Genomic DNA, 15,853 nt, shown 5'->3' on the forward strand with positions numbered 1-15,853 from the left:
TAAATATGAGAAAGTCTAGGAGAGCAACAGCCCAGCAGGGTTAGCTGTGGAGAGTGCAGGAGCCTTCGCTGCCACCCGGAGCTGGCCTGGCCCCTGTGTGGCCTCTAGTAAGGTGGTTCTGCTCTACTTCATCATCTCCTAAAGATGCATCCTGGCTTATCTCCACACTTGCACACTGAAGAATGCAATGTCTTGATAAACTTGCTTAAGGAATCTCATAAACACCTCAGCATTCTGAGATTTTTTTGGTCATTGTAATGACCTCAATTGGGAGGTAAGAAAATGCTTGAATGAGTACTTGGAAAAGAGGACCAAGAACAGGGAGCATGGTAATACTATGTGAAAAAGACTTCAATCTTGCAGAGGAATCTGAATAATAAATTACAGGCATACCTCATTTAAAAAAGAGAGAAAGTCTGAGATTTGAATGAGTAGTGGGACAGGCTGAGAAAACATTAATACCTCAGGAAGGAAGAATTCACAGGAAAGCTGTGAGCCTGAGTTATTAATCACAGGCTTCAAAGAGAATTAAACTTTAAGGAGGTTTACATTTTATTTATTTTTTAAAAGATTTTATTTATTTAATCATGATAGATCCACAGACAGAGAGGGAGAGAGGAACAGGCACAGGCAGAGAGAGAAGCAGGCTCCATGCAGGGAGCCTGACACGGGACTGGATCCTGGATCTCCAGGATCTGGCCCTAGGCTGAAGGCGGCGCTAAACCACTGAGCCACCGGGCTGCCCTTACTATTTATTTTTATTATTTTTTAAGATTTTGTTTATTTGACAGAGCACAAGCAGAAGGAGTAGCGGGCAGAGGTAGAGGGAGAAGCAGGCTCCCCAAGAAGCAGGGAGCCAGATGGAAGACTCAATCCAAGGACCCCAGGATCCTGACCTAAGCTGAAGGCAGATGCTTAACTGACTGAGCCACCTAGGCACACAAGGAGGTTTACATTTTAAATGAAAATTTATTTCTCATGTTGTTACCTGGATCTTTTTTGGATTTTTGCTTTGTTTCTGTTTTCTAAACATTTCAGTATTTACGTACTGTATATCTCAAAAAAGTTGTTCTTACATTTTGATTACTGGATCTTTTTAACCAGACTTTTTTTTTTAATTTTTAAAAGATTTTATTTATTTATTTATTTATTTATTTATTTATTTATTTATTTATTTATTTATTTATTTATTTATGACAGAGAGAGAGAGAGAGAGAGAGAGACAGGCAGGCAGAGGGAGAAGCAGGCTCTGTGCAGGGAGCCGGATGTGGGACTCAGTCCCAGGTCTCCAGGATCACACCCCCGGCAGCAGGCGGCGCCAAACCACTGGGCCACCAGGGCTACCTTTAACCAGACTTTTAATTTTCTTTTTTTTTTTTTTTTTTTTATTTATTTATGATAGTCACACAGAGAGAGAGAGAGAGGCAGAGACACAGGCAGAGGGAGAAGCAGGCTCCATGCACCGGGAGCCCGACGCGGGATTCGATCCTGGGTCTCCAGGATCGCGCCCTGGGCCAAAGGCAGGCGCCAAACCGCTGCGCCACCCAGGGATCCCCATAATTTTCTGTGTCATTTGATAAAAGAAAATTTCCTGGGGGTGCCTGCCTTGGCTCAGGTAAAGATCCCAGGGTCCTGGAATCGAGTCCCACATCAGGCTCACTGCAGGGAGCCTGCTTCTCCCTCTGCCTGTGTCTTTGCCTCTTTCTCTGTGTCTCTCATGAATAAATAAATAAATAAATAAATAAATAAATAAATAAATAAATAAAATATTTAAAAAAGAAAAAAAAATTTCCTGGCTCAGATTTTCAGTACAGTTCTGATTCATTGCTAAGGATGATGCTTAAACACTTACATTTGTAAGGTGTCAGGACCCAGGCAAACTCAGGGCACAGATAAGCTATAGGAAATAACTTTCAAACAAAACATTGATGAATCAAAATTTATGGAACACTTTTATTCATGTATTGAACATGCTAAGAAAAAATATTCTGGTGGCAGTAGTAGGGAAAACACTGGCAACAGAGTAAAAAAGATTCTGATTGTTTTCTTCAGGCCTAAAATTGCAGACATTTTCTTTAGTTGAACTTTCAATCTAACTAAAAAGTGAAAATAGCATTTATTTCCCCAGCTTCATTGAGGTATAATTGGCCAAATTGTATATATTTAAGGTGCACCACATGATGAGCTGATATATGCACCTACGGTAAAAAGACATTTTAAGGACAAGAAAAAGAAATTTAGCACAAAATATATAAATTTGAGAATACGGTGCTTTAGAAACAGACGTCTTAAAAATTTCAATAGGGGTCATACCTAGACATATGGTATAGCTGGATTGTGATTTTTCAAGAAATCACGAACGGTATCTTAAGCGCTTTTATTGAAAATATGGTTTTTGAGGTTCTGAGGGCAAGAGGCACCGTCAGCCCTCCCAACGCCTCCGGAGCGAGGTTGTGCAACGCAGCAGTAGTCCTCCAGAGGAAAAAGGTTTTCTCAGATGCACACAGCTCAGGCCCCAACGCTCAGACTACAACTCCCATCGTCCTCCGGGCCTCGCACGCTGGCTCCTCAGGCCCGCCGCGACCCCGCGGCGCATGCGCGTAGGCTTCTCCGTCCGCTCGCAGACTGCAGAGGCTGGGCGGGGCTCCTGGGCGCTCGCGGGACGGTACCGCCCTCCGGCCGCTCCCCCGGCTTCTCTTCGGACCGTTAACCTCGAATGAGGAACGAGTGGGGAGGGAAGGGAGGGGCTGCGGCGGCGCTCTTACAGCCCGCCGGGCCCGGGGCTGGGGGCGGCGAGGTCACGTAACGGCTGCCCTGGCGTCGGCCCGCGGAGGGGCGGCCTCCCCGGCAGCCCGAGCCCTCCGGCGCGCGCCGCGGCTGCGAAACAGTTACCGGCTGGTAAACAACAGCTGCGCGCGCACCCGCCTCAGCTGGCGCTGGTGTCCCGCACCTGCGACCTCCTCCTCCCCTCGCCCCGCCGCCCGCTGCGCTCAGCCCGGGCCGGCCTGCCAGGCCAGCTTCTCCCTCGCTGGGACCTGAAGGAAGGACGGCGACGGGCAGACCCCGCCGCGGCCCTGTGGGGGAGGAAGCGAAGGGGTGGCCTGTCCTGGCACACGCACGGGGAAGCCCGGCGAGCCGACGTGCGCTCGGTGGATTAGCAACGACCCGCCGCGACCCGGAGCTGCGGTCCGAGGGCTCCCGATCCGCCCTCTAGCCGCCGCCTCCCGGATCCCGAGGGCCAGCCTGCCAGAAGAGCGGGCCGGCCACTTGGAAGACGAGACCCCTAGGAGGCATCCTCTGCTCGCCCTTTTTATTCTCTTGTATCCAGAGTGTGGGGTATTTTTCCCGTTATGCATGCGCATCTCTCCCACCAGACCCAAGCGGATTACTGGCCTCAAAAACACCGGGTGGCTCTGCGCACACCTCCCAGCCAGACCTGTGGGGTATTCACCTGATACACAACAGGTGGCCGGGTGTACACCGTTTTGCAATCTGATCTGTGCTATATTCGCCTAATAAGAGTGGGCCTGCGCGCACTTTGCTCAACGAGAACCGGGGGACATTTTCCAGGTAAAAGACTTAACTACCTCGGCGGAAATCTGGGGGTCGAGGGAAGAAGGGCTTCACCTGCTTCTCTGACACCATGGCACTGAGCCTGCAGCCCTGGACCAGGGGAGACAGCTAGATAACTCTTCTTTCTGAAGGAACGAAGTTACACGAGATTGGCAACGTTTTGTCCTTTTTTTTTTTTTTTCTTAAATATTTACTAGTAGTGCACTTTCTAAGATAATCTGAATTCTGAGTCGTAGGATTCTTATTTGGGACTTTTTGTGTGGTGTAAATCAAGATTATTGAGGGTTTTGTTTTTTTAAGTTTTTCTATTTTTGCAACCAAAAGTAGCTCGCGTAGGAGGAAGGATTTTGCGGGGTTTTCCTTTTTTCTTTGTTCTAAAGGAAAACAGAATAATGCATCCTCCAGAAACCACCACCAAGATGGCTTCAGTGCGGTTCATGGTGACACCAACGAAGATTGATGACATTCCAGGTTTGTCAGATACCAGCCCGGACCTCAGCTCCCGATCCAGTTCCCGAGTAAGATTTAGCTCACGGGAAAGTGTGCCTGAAACAAGCCGCAGTGAGCCTATGAGTGAGATGTCTGGAGCCACCACTTCTCTAGCCACTGTTGCCCTGGATCCAGCCAGTGATCGGAATTCTAACCCCCAGGACGTTACCGAGGGTGAGTAGAAAGACGGAGGATAGGATACTTTCATTACCGCCCTGGGAAATCACTTTTCCATTATGCAGTAATTATCAGGAACCAAGGTCCTTCTTTTTGAGACGCCTAGGAACCTTCCTTTGGAATAATGGTCAGCACAGTGACTGCCTGCCCCAATACTTTGCCATGCGGGAAGGAAAGTAGATTTATATTTTGACTTCTGCATTTTTGCCTCCTTCACATTGAAATGCGTGTTTCGGTTAAGGATGAATATCAAAGAATTTAATCCGTTTTCAGCACAGAGGATCCTAAATTGTGAAATTTACTGGAGAGTTAGCTTTGGGGCTCTAATTATCACAGTCTGCTTTTAAGGCTAGTAACCAGCAGTAGTTATTGACCGTATCTTAGTTATTGGCTTTCCCACAAAGACTTCAGATATTGTATCACAAAATTCTTTTTAAAAATTTAAATTTTAGAGACAGTGGTTCAAGAAGCTAAGCTCACTCAGGGTGAGGCTGGTGGGTCTGTTGTGCTACCCTGTGGAATGGAGAAATATAAAGAGGCTTTTAGGACCTGACTTTTGTTTAAGTTTTTCACTTTGAATTTTAGATGAAGTGTATTGTGTCTCTGTGGTCAGTAAGTAGTAGTATACAAGCCACGTCTGACTCAGTTGACCACTACAGACCTTTAGCTGCCTAAACTAATTTATGTTAGCTGGTTTGGAAGTTTTTGCTGGATTTAGTAGGAAAAGGTGATAGAAGAACGAAATGAGATAAAATGGAAAGGTCAAAACGTTTTTCAGACTGTGAGGTAGCGAAGTTTGAGAATTACTGTACTGCTTTATGTTTAGTTTTGTGCTAAATTCTGACATGTGTCAAGTGATGAAAATTTCTCTTAAGAATCTTAAAGGCTCTTAAAATGGTATTCTACCCAAATTTGAAAACCGTAGCTTCTGACTTGACATTTTCTGGGGTCAGGAGATATTGTTCCTCTTAATCTAAAGAGTGCAGGAAACCAGAATGATTTTAGTTCCTTATTTCTGTTTGTGTTTCTGAATGTCTGGAAACAAGGTAGATATGGTAAAGTTTGTAGTCCTAGAATTCACTTATCCTTGACTAGTTAATTTTATGGAGTTATGGACTTAACTATTTTCAACTTCTTGACAAACTTTATACCATATACTATGGTATTAAAATTACAGTATGGAATAAAAATAACTTAGCATTTTCTCTTTCTCCAGATTAATTCTAAATTGTAGTTTTAGTTTATATCCATCATACTATATTTAGGTTGTAAAAATACCAGATAAAGACTATAACAGTATCAATTATTTTATTGCTGTAATTGTCATCAGGCAATTTATAGCTAAATGTTGTTAGACTTGTGACTTACATGTTATGGAACTGTAATTTTATTCTGTTTAAAAAGTGAACTTACTGAGTAATGCATTAGCCTTGTAAAACAGGATCCTTATCCAGCCTGCTGTCCTTATCTTATTTACAAGCATTCTTTACAGTATAGAGAGTAGTATCATTTTACATGATAGGGATAATGCTGGAGACATGTCTAGGTGAAACCTATGTTGTCTAGGTTGGTATAGAAGTTAAAGCTTGGCTCTCTAACACATTCCTTAATGTTTAAATACTCTAATACCAAAAGAAAAATCAACGGTCCAGCCATTAGATTGCAATTTTCACTATATTTTCAGGAAACTAGTTTCCTATTTTACTAATGACCTATCGTTTTTCTTTCCACTAAAAAAAATCTTAAGACAACTATAATCTTATACATTTTGCCCACTTCCAGAAGGGTTGGTCAAAATACAATTATTTCATCTTTGGCTTCATAATATGTGGATGCCTTTGTTAGAATTTGATATAGATCTTCACAGGATGTGGTTGTCAAGAAAATTAAGGATATATTAATCTAATATTTGTCTCTGGGCTGAAATTAGTATAGGAAAACAACACCGCATTCTGCGGTTGATTCTAAAGCTCATAGTGCATTTCAGAATTGTGTTTCCTATTTTAATATTTAGAATTCATAATTTTTTGGCCTTCTATACATCCTTCTGTGGTTGTGACAGTGGTATGATTCTCTCTCCTTTCTCCACAATGCCCATGCCTCCCACATTTCTATCACATTTAAGCTTCCCACTTTAAATTTCTTTTCTTGTCATACACTTTTTACTCCCAACACGCTGCACAACTGAGGGTGGTGAAACAGGAAGTGTTAAATACTTATTTCTATCTGTTTTAATTTTTTCTACTGTTGGCCTTTTGAGTAGATAATTGTCTTTCTGCTACCAAAGTATTTCTAAATGTCCTTTCATTTTGTCAAGTTTCCCTTAGATTTTAACTAAAAAAAAGAATCTTAGACTGAACTTGCTTGTACATGAACAGTGCCTTAAAGGTACTACGAATTGTTGAGAATGGATACCTCTGGAGAGTTATGAAAATAGAGTGGAGAATGGGAACTTTTCTTTACCTAAGCAATTCAGAAACGGGACGCCTGGGTGGCTCAGTGGTTGAGCATCTGCCTTTGGCTCTAGTCGTGATCCCAGGGTCCTGGGATTGAGTCCCACATTCAGCTCCCTGCATGGAGCCTGCTTTCCCTCTGCCTATGTCTCTGCCTCTATCTCTGTCTCTCTCAGGAATAAATAAGTAAAATCTTAAAAAAAAAAAAAATTCAGAAGGGCATGTACAGTCTTTTATATTGAGGGTGTATGACTCTTATGAACCTCAGATGATCAAGAGTTGAATTCTGAAAGAAAAACAAAAATTCTGGTTAAACTTCATCTTATAAATGAAGAAACTAAGGCTCACAGAGATGGTTATTTGTAGATCATGGAGTGGGAAAGCCAAGACTGAAGCACAGGCCTCCTGACTTATATCCAATGCTTTCCATTATCTCATTTTGCTTCTGCCATGATGAACATTTTTTACATTTGCCTCATAACCATCTGGTTATTTTAAATGATTGTTAAAATAATAATTCCCAAAAAAGAGCAGGGAACATATTTTTATGTGTCTCACGCAGGCTCTAATACATTTTTTCCTTTTACAATTTAATGCATGCTTCCTGAAGCTCTGATATATGTGAGGCCCTCCAGTAGGAATTATAGGAAATATGTAGATTAAATGGCTTCTGCCTTTGGAGAGCTTGTGGTCTAGTGGTGAAGATGACAAGAACATTTTATCCATTCTTTCAACATTTACTGAACTTATTAGAGGTCCACGCCCTGTTCTAGGTATTAAGGATGCAGACCAAGAAAAATCATTCGATGACTGTTCTAAGGAAAGTTATGATCTACTAGAGAAAAGAAAGGAACGCTCATATATATTATAATGCTGCATGATAAACACAAGAATAAAAATACAGCACATTGTAGAATAATGTAATAGAAAAATACGGCAAAGGAAAATGAACTGAGGTAAAAATGGAGACACTTAAAGACTGGAGGACTTGGTGGGGTAAAGTGGTAGTGAAAGATGTAGAAGGATTAAAGATTGTGGTCAGACACTTAAATGTTGGAGTTAATGGCTTCGGAGTGGAGCAGTCCTGTGTTAACATGATCTAGTGTGCAGCCTTGGGAGTAGGTTTTTGAAGTGGAGTAAAAGTAAAAGCCATTTAATTCAAAGAGCTCTAAATATACCATCCTCGAGGGTGGCTGTTTATCAGGTTTTTATTTGGAGGTGTTAGTTGGTAGAGGTGCAAAAATAACTTAGAGCTAAGCCCCTCTTTCAGAGAATCACCATCTCTCTAAAACTTTCTCTGATTCAACCCCACACCCAGATAAAATCGATCAGTTGTTTACATTCCTATATCCCTTATACAGACTATTACTATAGCACCTATTTCACTTAATTTTGTTGATTTTCATTATATGTTATATTTCTCAGTTAGGCAATAAGGTTCTCGTGGACAGGGATGCAAAGTTGATTTGTATCATCAGCATCATCTACTGTGATGACAGATATAATTTGCACTCAATAAAATACATAATGAGTTGAAGATCTTCTAGACTAAAAAAAGACATAGAAATATAAACAAAAATTTAAAATATAAAGGCAAATGAAATGTACATACTTAAAGTAGCGATGCTTCATCTGGTTGCATATCAGAATGATCTAAAGATCTTTTTCGAAAATACTTCTGCAAAACAAAACTTCTGCCCCTTATCTGGGGATTCTGATTTAATTGCATCAGTTTTTAAAAGCTTTTCAGCTGATTCTAACATAAAGCCAGCATTGACAACCACAGATTAAAAGGAAAGAGTGATAAATGCCGTACAAGTGGAAGGACCTTTCCCACCTGATTGGGGTTTCACTGAGTGGATAGGCACAGTAGGCTTTTCCTTAAATGTCAGTAGGTCTTAAATATTTATCTGGCCTTGGAGCCATTACATTACACATGTGTGTTTAGCCTTTTTTGGCTCATCTACCAATTCTGTGTGTTATTGGAGGTCTTATAAATGTCTCTATGCTAAGATTAAATCAGAAAAAATGATTGGAAAGCAATCTAATTTTGTTTTCTGTTTGTTTTTTTTTTTAAGAATATGTTTCAGAGTACCAAGTACTTTTCTAGACTTTTCCAAGAATCTTCTAATTTTTCCCCAAAATCGAAATAAGTGAATTACATTGTTTTGCCAATCAAAGGTGACTATAACTCTTTTAAATATATCTTTCATATTATAATTGGCCCTTTAGCAGTGCAGGGGTTAGGGGGGGCAGCCCTCATGCAATAGAATATTTGAATATAATTTTTGATTCCCCCAAACCTTAACTGCTAATAGCCTACTATTGACTGGAAGCCTTATCAATAATATAAAGTCAATATTGTATTCTTACAATAAAATAAGCTATAGAAAAAAAAATGTTATTAAGAAAATCATGAAAGGGGCACCTGACCTGGGTGGCTCAGTCAGTTAAGCATCTGCCTTCAGCTCAGGTTAGGATCTCAGGGTCCTGGGATTGAGCCCTGCTTTGGCCTCCCTGCTCAGTGAGAAGTCGGCTTCTTCCTCTCCCTTGCTTATGCTTACTTGCTTGCACATGCTCTCTTTCTCCTCCCTCTCTCACATAAATAAATAAAACATTTTTAAAATAAATCTTTTGGGCAGCCCAGGTGGCTCAGCGATTTAGCACCGCCTTCAGCCCAGGGCCTGATCCTGGAGATCCGGATCGAGTCCCGCGTCGGGCACCCTGCATGGAGCCTGCTTCTCCCTCTGCCTGTGTCTCTGCCTCTCTCTCTGTTGCTCATGAATAAATAAATAAAATCTTTAAAAAATAAAATGAAAACTCTTGTATAAACATGTACATTTTCACTTTGAGGAGCTATGAGAAGTTGAATCCAATTGAAATTTGTCATTATTTGAGAGTATTTGAATTTAACATTCAACCTTAAGTTTTTATTTTTTATTTTAAAGATTTTATTTATTTCAGAGAGGAAGGGCACCAGGCATGAGTAGGAGGGGCTGAGGGAGAGGGAAGAGCAGGAAGCCCAACATGGGGCTTGATCCCAGGATCCTGGGATCATGATCTGGGCTGAAGGCAGATGCTTAACCTACGGAGCCATTCAGGCATCCCCCCACACCCTTGAGATTAAGAGTTTTGTGCTCTGCCAGTTGAGCCAGTCAGGTGCCCCTATTTCAGTGTCTTTTAAATAAATGGTCTGCAAATACCCAGGGTAGTTTAGTAATGCTGAATTACATAGTTATTGATTTAGGCACGTCCATTCATCTTTCCTAAAGTTAATGAATATTCCTATTTTGACCCAAGTTTCAGTAGATCTGTTTTGTTTGTTTTTTTTTGTTTTGTTTTGTTTTTTAGTAATCTCTACCTCCAGTGTAGGGCTGGAACTCACAACTCCCAAATCAAGAATTGCATGTTATACCAACTGAGCCAGCCAGGCACCCCACAGTGCCTGGCTTTTAAAATGAAGTTTTGTTACAAAGGAGGAAGGAAGCAATAACTTACTTATTTATTTTTTTAATTTTTTTTATTTATTTATGATAGTCACAGAGAGAGAGAGAGAGAGAGAGAGAGGGGCAGAGGCAGAGAAACAGGCAGAGGGAGAAGCAGGCTCCATGCACTGGGAGCCCGACGTGGGATTCGATCCCAGGTCTCCAGGATCGTGCCCTGGGCCAAAGGCAGGCGCCAAATCGCTGCACCACCCAGGGATCCCGCAATAACTTATTTAAAACAACAACAAAACACTTGTTTTCTGAGGTGAAATTAACAAAATTTTGTTTTGAATTGTGTTTTCATTTTCCTTTCTTTACATTTTTAGAAATATGAAGTTTTGACAATATATTGCGGTTTCATTTTCTACACAGTTTGTAGTGTTGACTAGAAGCCTATCTAGCAAGTATTTCATAATAAAGAATGAAATGTCATATGTCAGAAATGAAATTCTGAGTACTCGAGTTATTGTGAATAGTCCGTGTTCATGGCGCCGGTGCTGTGTTTTTGGTTGGTGATTCTTGGGTCCTACAGTATCTACACTGTAATGACATTAGACTAATGAAAGAGAGAGCCTTATATAGGGAGGTGTAATACTGTGGAAAAGTAAAGACTAAAAGCTGAGGACTTTGAGTACACAGAAGCTTTTGACAATGCCTTCTCTAATATTTTGGTCAGCAGCCAAAATGGGTAACAGCTATCAAATTAGCTAGCTATCAACTATCCTGCTCCAGGCATCCTTTCCTTTACGGAAGACTCACAGCTTCAGGTCTCTGAAAAAATAACTAGGCAAGGTAGTAGTATGTTGTACTCTCAAGGTTCTCTGTTCACACTCTTGTATTTACAGTCCTGGTTTAATGCCTTTTATTACATAGTGAATTAGATAACATGATTGTGAGCTCCTCAAGGGCAGCGACATGGCTTGTTCTCCATTGTATTCCTATTTCTTCACACATAGTGGGCACTCCTCTATGTATTGAATAATGCATGATTTCTTCAGCTTCTATAAAGCGTGAGATTTTCCTGATGTTTTGATTTAGAGAAGTCTTTGTTTTCCTTGCAGTACAATATTAATCCATCAGACAATAGGTCTTTTATGTATTTACTGTCCTTCAGTTGTTAGTTCCCAAATATGTTATCATTGATGCCATTTTATAAGAATCCATTTTCATAGACAATTTTATGTAATTCTGAGCTTTAGGAGTTTTCAGTTCTTTTTACCCATGATAGTTGGTCTTCATCAAAGTAATTGATTAACTCATTAAATTCCCTCTATAATCATGCACATAATAAGGCATAATTTAGGATTTGTGATAAGTTTGAGATTTTAGTTTTTTATAAGATTGTATTTATTTGAGAGAGAGTGAAAGAGCACAAGTAGGGGAAGTGGCAGAGGGAGAGGAAGCAGCAGACTCCCCACTTGGGGCTCCATGAGCTGTTTACTTAACATGTCAGTGAGAAGATAAGTTCAGAAATTGAAATTTTTTAAAAACTTGTATAGCAGTTTGATAGAGCAATTTTATGTCAAATCTAGTAATAAAAATTAGAATTTGTGTTTTGTATATTTTCCATTTTCTAGTATTTCATTTTTATTATTTTTTGATAAAATTTGTAGCCCACAATGAATTGTTGAATATAAAGAAAAAATAGTCTTTTACCAGAGATAATTTGCAAAGCACTGTTCTTTTGAATGTTTGCCTAAACTTCTGAATGATACCACATGAGTTAGTATTTCCCTAACAGTGGCCCCTTGAAGCCTGAGTAACTGAATTGGGGTTGTAGAGTGGGTTAGTCCTTCAGGCAGGTCTGATATTTTCCTTAAGAATCCCTGCTCTAACACATGATCTCTTTATTCTCCTAATATTTGAAGATAAAGGGGCGCCTGAGTGGTTTGTTCGGTTAAATGTCTGCCTTTAGTTCAGGTCATGCTCCCAAGGTCCTGGGATCCAGCCCCAATCAGGCTCTCTGCCCCTGCTTCACCCTCTCCCACTGACTGCCACTTCCCTTGCTTTTGCACGCCCTCTGTCTCTCTCTTTTTCTCTCTCTGTCAAATAAATAATTTTTTTTAAATTTTAAGTTAAACATTTTTAGTTCTGTACTTTTTTAGAAGTTCTATAATTCAGGTATTTTGAAGAAATTCTGTGATTCACATCTTTTTCTTGTCAAACAACATCTCAAGATGAATTATTACAGATTTATTGTTAGATTTATAGAATTAAGAGTATGGGGTTTATAACTGATGATAAAACATAATTAAACCTTTGTTGCTCAAACTTTATCATAAATATACCTTGATCAAGAAAATGAAAGCATAATATTTTCTACTTCTATTTAGTTGCTGGCTGGTGGTTATAATGATTCAGTGAGAATGTCTATCCTAAATATTTGAAGTAATAAGTTACTACATTAGAAACAACACTTGAGGAAAAAACAGAAAAAGCAACTGCTTGGATGTAGATTATACTCTTTTCTGTTATTTATAAAAATACCATTTGTAGTGAACCAAATACTATAATCACAAAACTATTAATTGGTCAGAATTTTAAAAGTTCTCTTAAGTGTGGCTGGATCATAATAGTAGATAAAGTACTCTGAATAGTATCTTCAAACTCAAGAGTTTAGAAGAGAGTCCAAAGGTTTGAATCTGTTTCCAAATCAGAATCCATTGTTCTTTGCACACCACTCCCACTAAATTGTGTGTGTGTGTGTGTGTGTGTGTGTATGAGAGTATGAGAGACAGAATTCTATGAAAAGGTGTAGACAGATGAGTTAAGTCTACATTGTGTGTGTTGGAAGCTAGTCTGTTCTATTTTATACTTTTCCAACTTTAATAGCATGCTGGTACCTTTGATCAAGCTCTAGTTGCATTTTTTATTTTTTTTTAAAGAATAGTATAATGTTACTAAAACCTTAGCATCATATCTACAGGATGCTCTCAGGAATGAACAGAATAGCATTTGGTAAAACTCATGTGTTCAAAATGTATGTGAAACAGGGATTTGCTTACTGCTCACTTACTATGGCGGTCTTCTTGCATCCTGGATCCATTTTTAACATGAATTAGTAGATTCTTAACAATCACTTCAGCAGGACAGAGTGTGGTTCTAGATTATTTGTGTATGGCTTTTGTACAATACAGTTCTCAGGTTCTGAGAACGAAGAGGAACTACATATATGGCTTGCTCTAAAACTGAGTTTTAGAACAAATGTACTATAACCATATAGTATAGTACAACCTGAAAGAGAATCCTGTGTTGAAAATAATTTCCCACTGACTTTCCCTGTTTAAATCTTTTACTACATCAAATTTGTCTTTGTTTTTTTAATGAATGGGTTGAATAAGACACAATGCTAGTTGTCATGAGTTGTTTAGCTATGATTAAAAAGAAGCAATTGGTTAGTGTAGCATGGCAAAACATACCTTCAAAATATTACCCATAGTAGATCCATTCTTTTATAGAACGGGCAGGCATGCCTTTATAAAAAATGGAATGTAGTCACAAATAAAGTTTTACTGAAACTGAATATTTGGCCTAATGTACAAAGCACTATGGGAGTAATTATCAATGCCTTTTTTGCCCTAGCCTACTCTATGTCTTACTACTTAAAAATACTGTAGTTTTCTTAATGTGAAACTAAATATTTCAAATTTGTATGATGACTCTCATTTCAAACAGCATTCTACACTATAAAGTAGAAGTACAGAACTAGCATTTATGTAACTGCCTAAATTTTATGTGAAATGGAATTTGACCCATAAGTGATTTGTTTTATACTCAGATCTGAAGATCTTTATAAAGATTTCAGTGAACTTCGGTTCATTGTATTTTTTCCAACATTTTATTATGAAAATTCTCACGTGTACAGAAAAATTGAAGGAACACCCCTATCTTTATCTTCCCAGTGCTACAATTAGCATTTTGCTGTATTTGTTTTTGCTACATATTTATTCCTTCCATTGGACCTATTTTTGAAGCATTTCAAAGCAAGTTGCAGGCATCATTTATACTTCAATTTAAATGCTTTCTTCTATATGCATATGATTAGTATGCAATATGTAACTTAAAATGTTTTTGAGACTCATCCACGTTGTTGAATATATCATTCTTGGTTCTATTATATGAATATACTGCAGGTTCTTTATCTTATTGATGGATAACAGGTCTGTTTCCTATTTGGGCTGTTAGGAATTGAACTACTATAAACATACTTGTTCAAAATTTATGTTAAAAACCTGCCGGACCAGGACACCTGGATGGCTGTTTGTTAAGCATCTAACTTTTGTTTTGGCTTGAGTCATGATTTTGGGGTCCTGGGATCTAGCCCCATCTTGGGTTGTACACTCGGTATGGAGTCAGTTTGGAATTCTCTCTCCTTCTCCCTCTGCCTCTCCCCTCTGCACATGTGCACACTTGCTCACTCTCTTTCAAATAAATAAATCTTTAAAAACAAACAAAAGCTGCCAGACCTTTTTCCAAAGTGGTTGTATTATTTTATATTCCCACCTACATTTACTATTCATCCTTGCTAATGGCTTTTTTTTTTAAGACTTTATTTATTTATTTGAGAGAGACCACAAACAGAGGAGTGGGGCCGAGGAAGGAGCAGGGAGTCTGATGAGGGACTCAGTCCCAGGACTTTGGGATCATGACTGGAGCCAAAGGGCAGACACTTAACCAACTAAGCCACCCAGGGGCCCTTCCTAACAGTTTTAATAGTGATTTTAATTTGTATTTCCCTGAAAGCCAATGATGTTGAGCACTTTTTCAAGAGCTTTTAGCCATTTATATAAATTCCTTTGTGAATTGCCTATTTAAATCTTTTTTCTATTTTGTATAGTTTTTGTCTTTTTATTATTGAGTTGTAGAGGATTTTTATATATGCAAGATACAAGTCCTTTGTTGAGTGTCTATTTTAGGAGTATTTTCTCCCAGTCTCTGACTTGTATATTCATTTTCTTTATTTTTTTTTTTAAGATTTTATTTATTCATTCATGACAGAGACAGAGAGAGAGGCAGAGACACAGGCAGAGGGAGAAGCAGGCTCCATGCCGGGAGCCCGATGCGGGACTTGATCCTGGGACTCCAGGATCGCACCCTGGGCCAAAGGCAGGCACTAAACCACGAGCCACCCAGGGATCCCTTCTCCAACATTTTATTATGAAAAATTTCAAACATCGGGAAAGTTGAAAGACTTCTGTAGTGAACACCTCCAGTCAGAGTGTATCATTAACATTTCCTAATGTGTATCTATCTATCCATCTTATTATTTGCATTTCAAGGTAAATTGAAGATATCATTTCACCTCCCCCCAGATACTTCAAAATACATATTATTAATTATAATTGAGGGTTTGCAGCTTTTTTTAAGATAAAGTTTTCATATAATAAATTACACTAATTTTAAATGAACATCAACTAAATTTTGATGAATGCATACACCCATGGAATTTTAAACTCTCCAACAAGATGCAGAACATTACTGTCATTCTGGGAAGTTTTCTCATGCTCCCATCCCCCGAGAGGCAGTCGTTGTCCTGTTTTCTTGTACCATAGATTAATTTTGCCTGTTCTAAAACCTGAATATAGTGGATTCATATACTGTGTACTCTCTTAAGGCTTCTTTCACTTAGCATAATCTTTTTGAAATTCACCCATATAGTTGCATGTATCACTGAGT

At 39.2% G+C, this 15,853-nt stretch overlaps 1 protein-coding gene across 4 annotated transcripts in view; it reads left to right on the forward strand.

Moving 5' to 3' along the window:
• The first annotated feature begins 2,787 nt into the window (after nucleotides 1–2,787).
• SLC12A6 (solute carrier family 12 member 6) overlaps nucleotides 2,788–15,853 on the forward strand; it is an 88,006-nt gene continuing 74,940 nt past the window's right edge. For 2 of the 4 annotated variants that reach the window (XM_072808642.1, XM_072808644.1), the window contains exon 1: nucleotides 2,788–4,236. In XM_072808642.1, the coding sequence (XP_072664743.1) occupies nucleotides 3,966–4,236 (271 nt within the window). In that variant the 5' untranslated portion in view covers nucleotides 2,788–3,965. The remainder of the gene's footprint in view (nucleotides 4,237–15,853) is intronic. The other 2 variants (XM_072808643.1, XM_072808646.1) reach the window with 2 other exon arrangements.

This window comes from Canis lupus, chromosome 32 (assembly GCF_048164855.1).
Source record: "Canis lupus baileyi chromosome 32, mCanLup2.hap1, whole genome shotgun sequence".
Classification (NCBI taxonomy): Eukaryota; Metazoa; Chordata; class Mammalia; order Carnivora; family Canidae; genus Canis; species Canis lupus.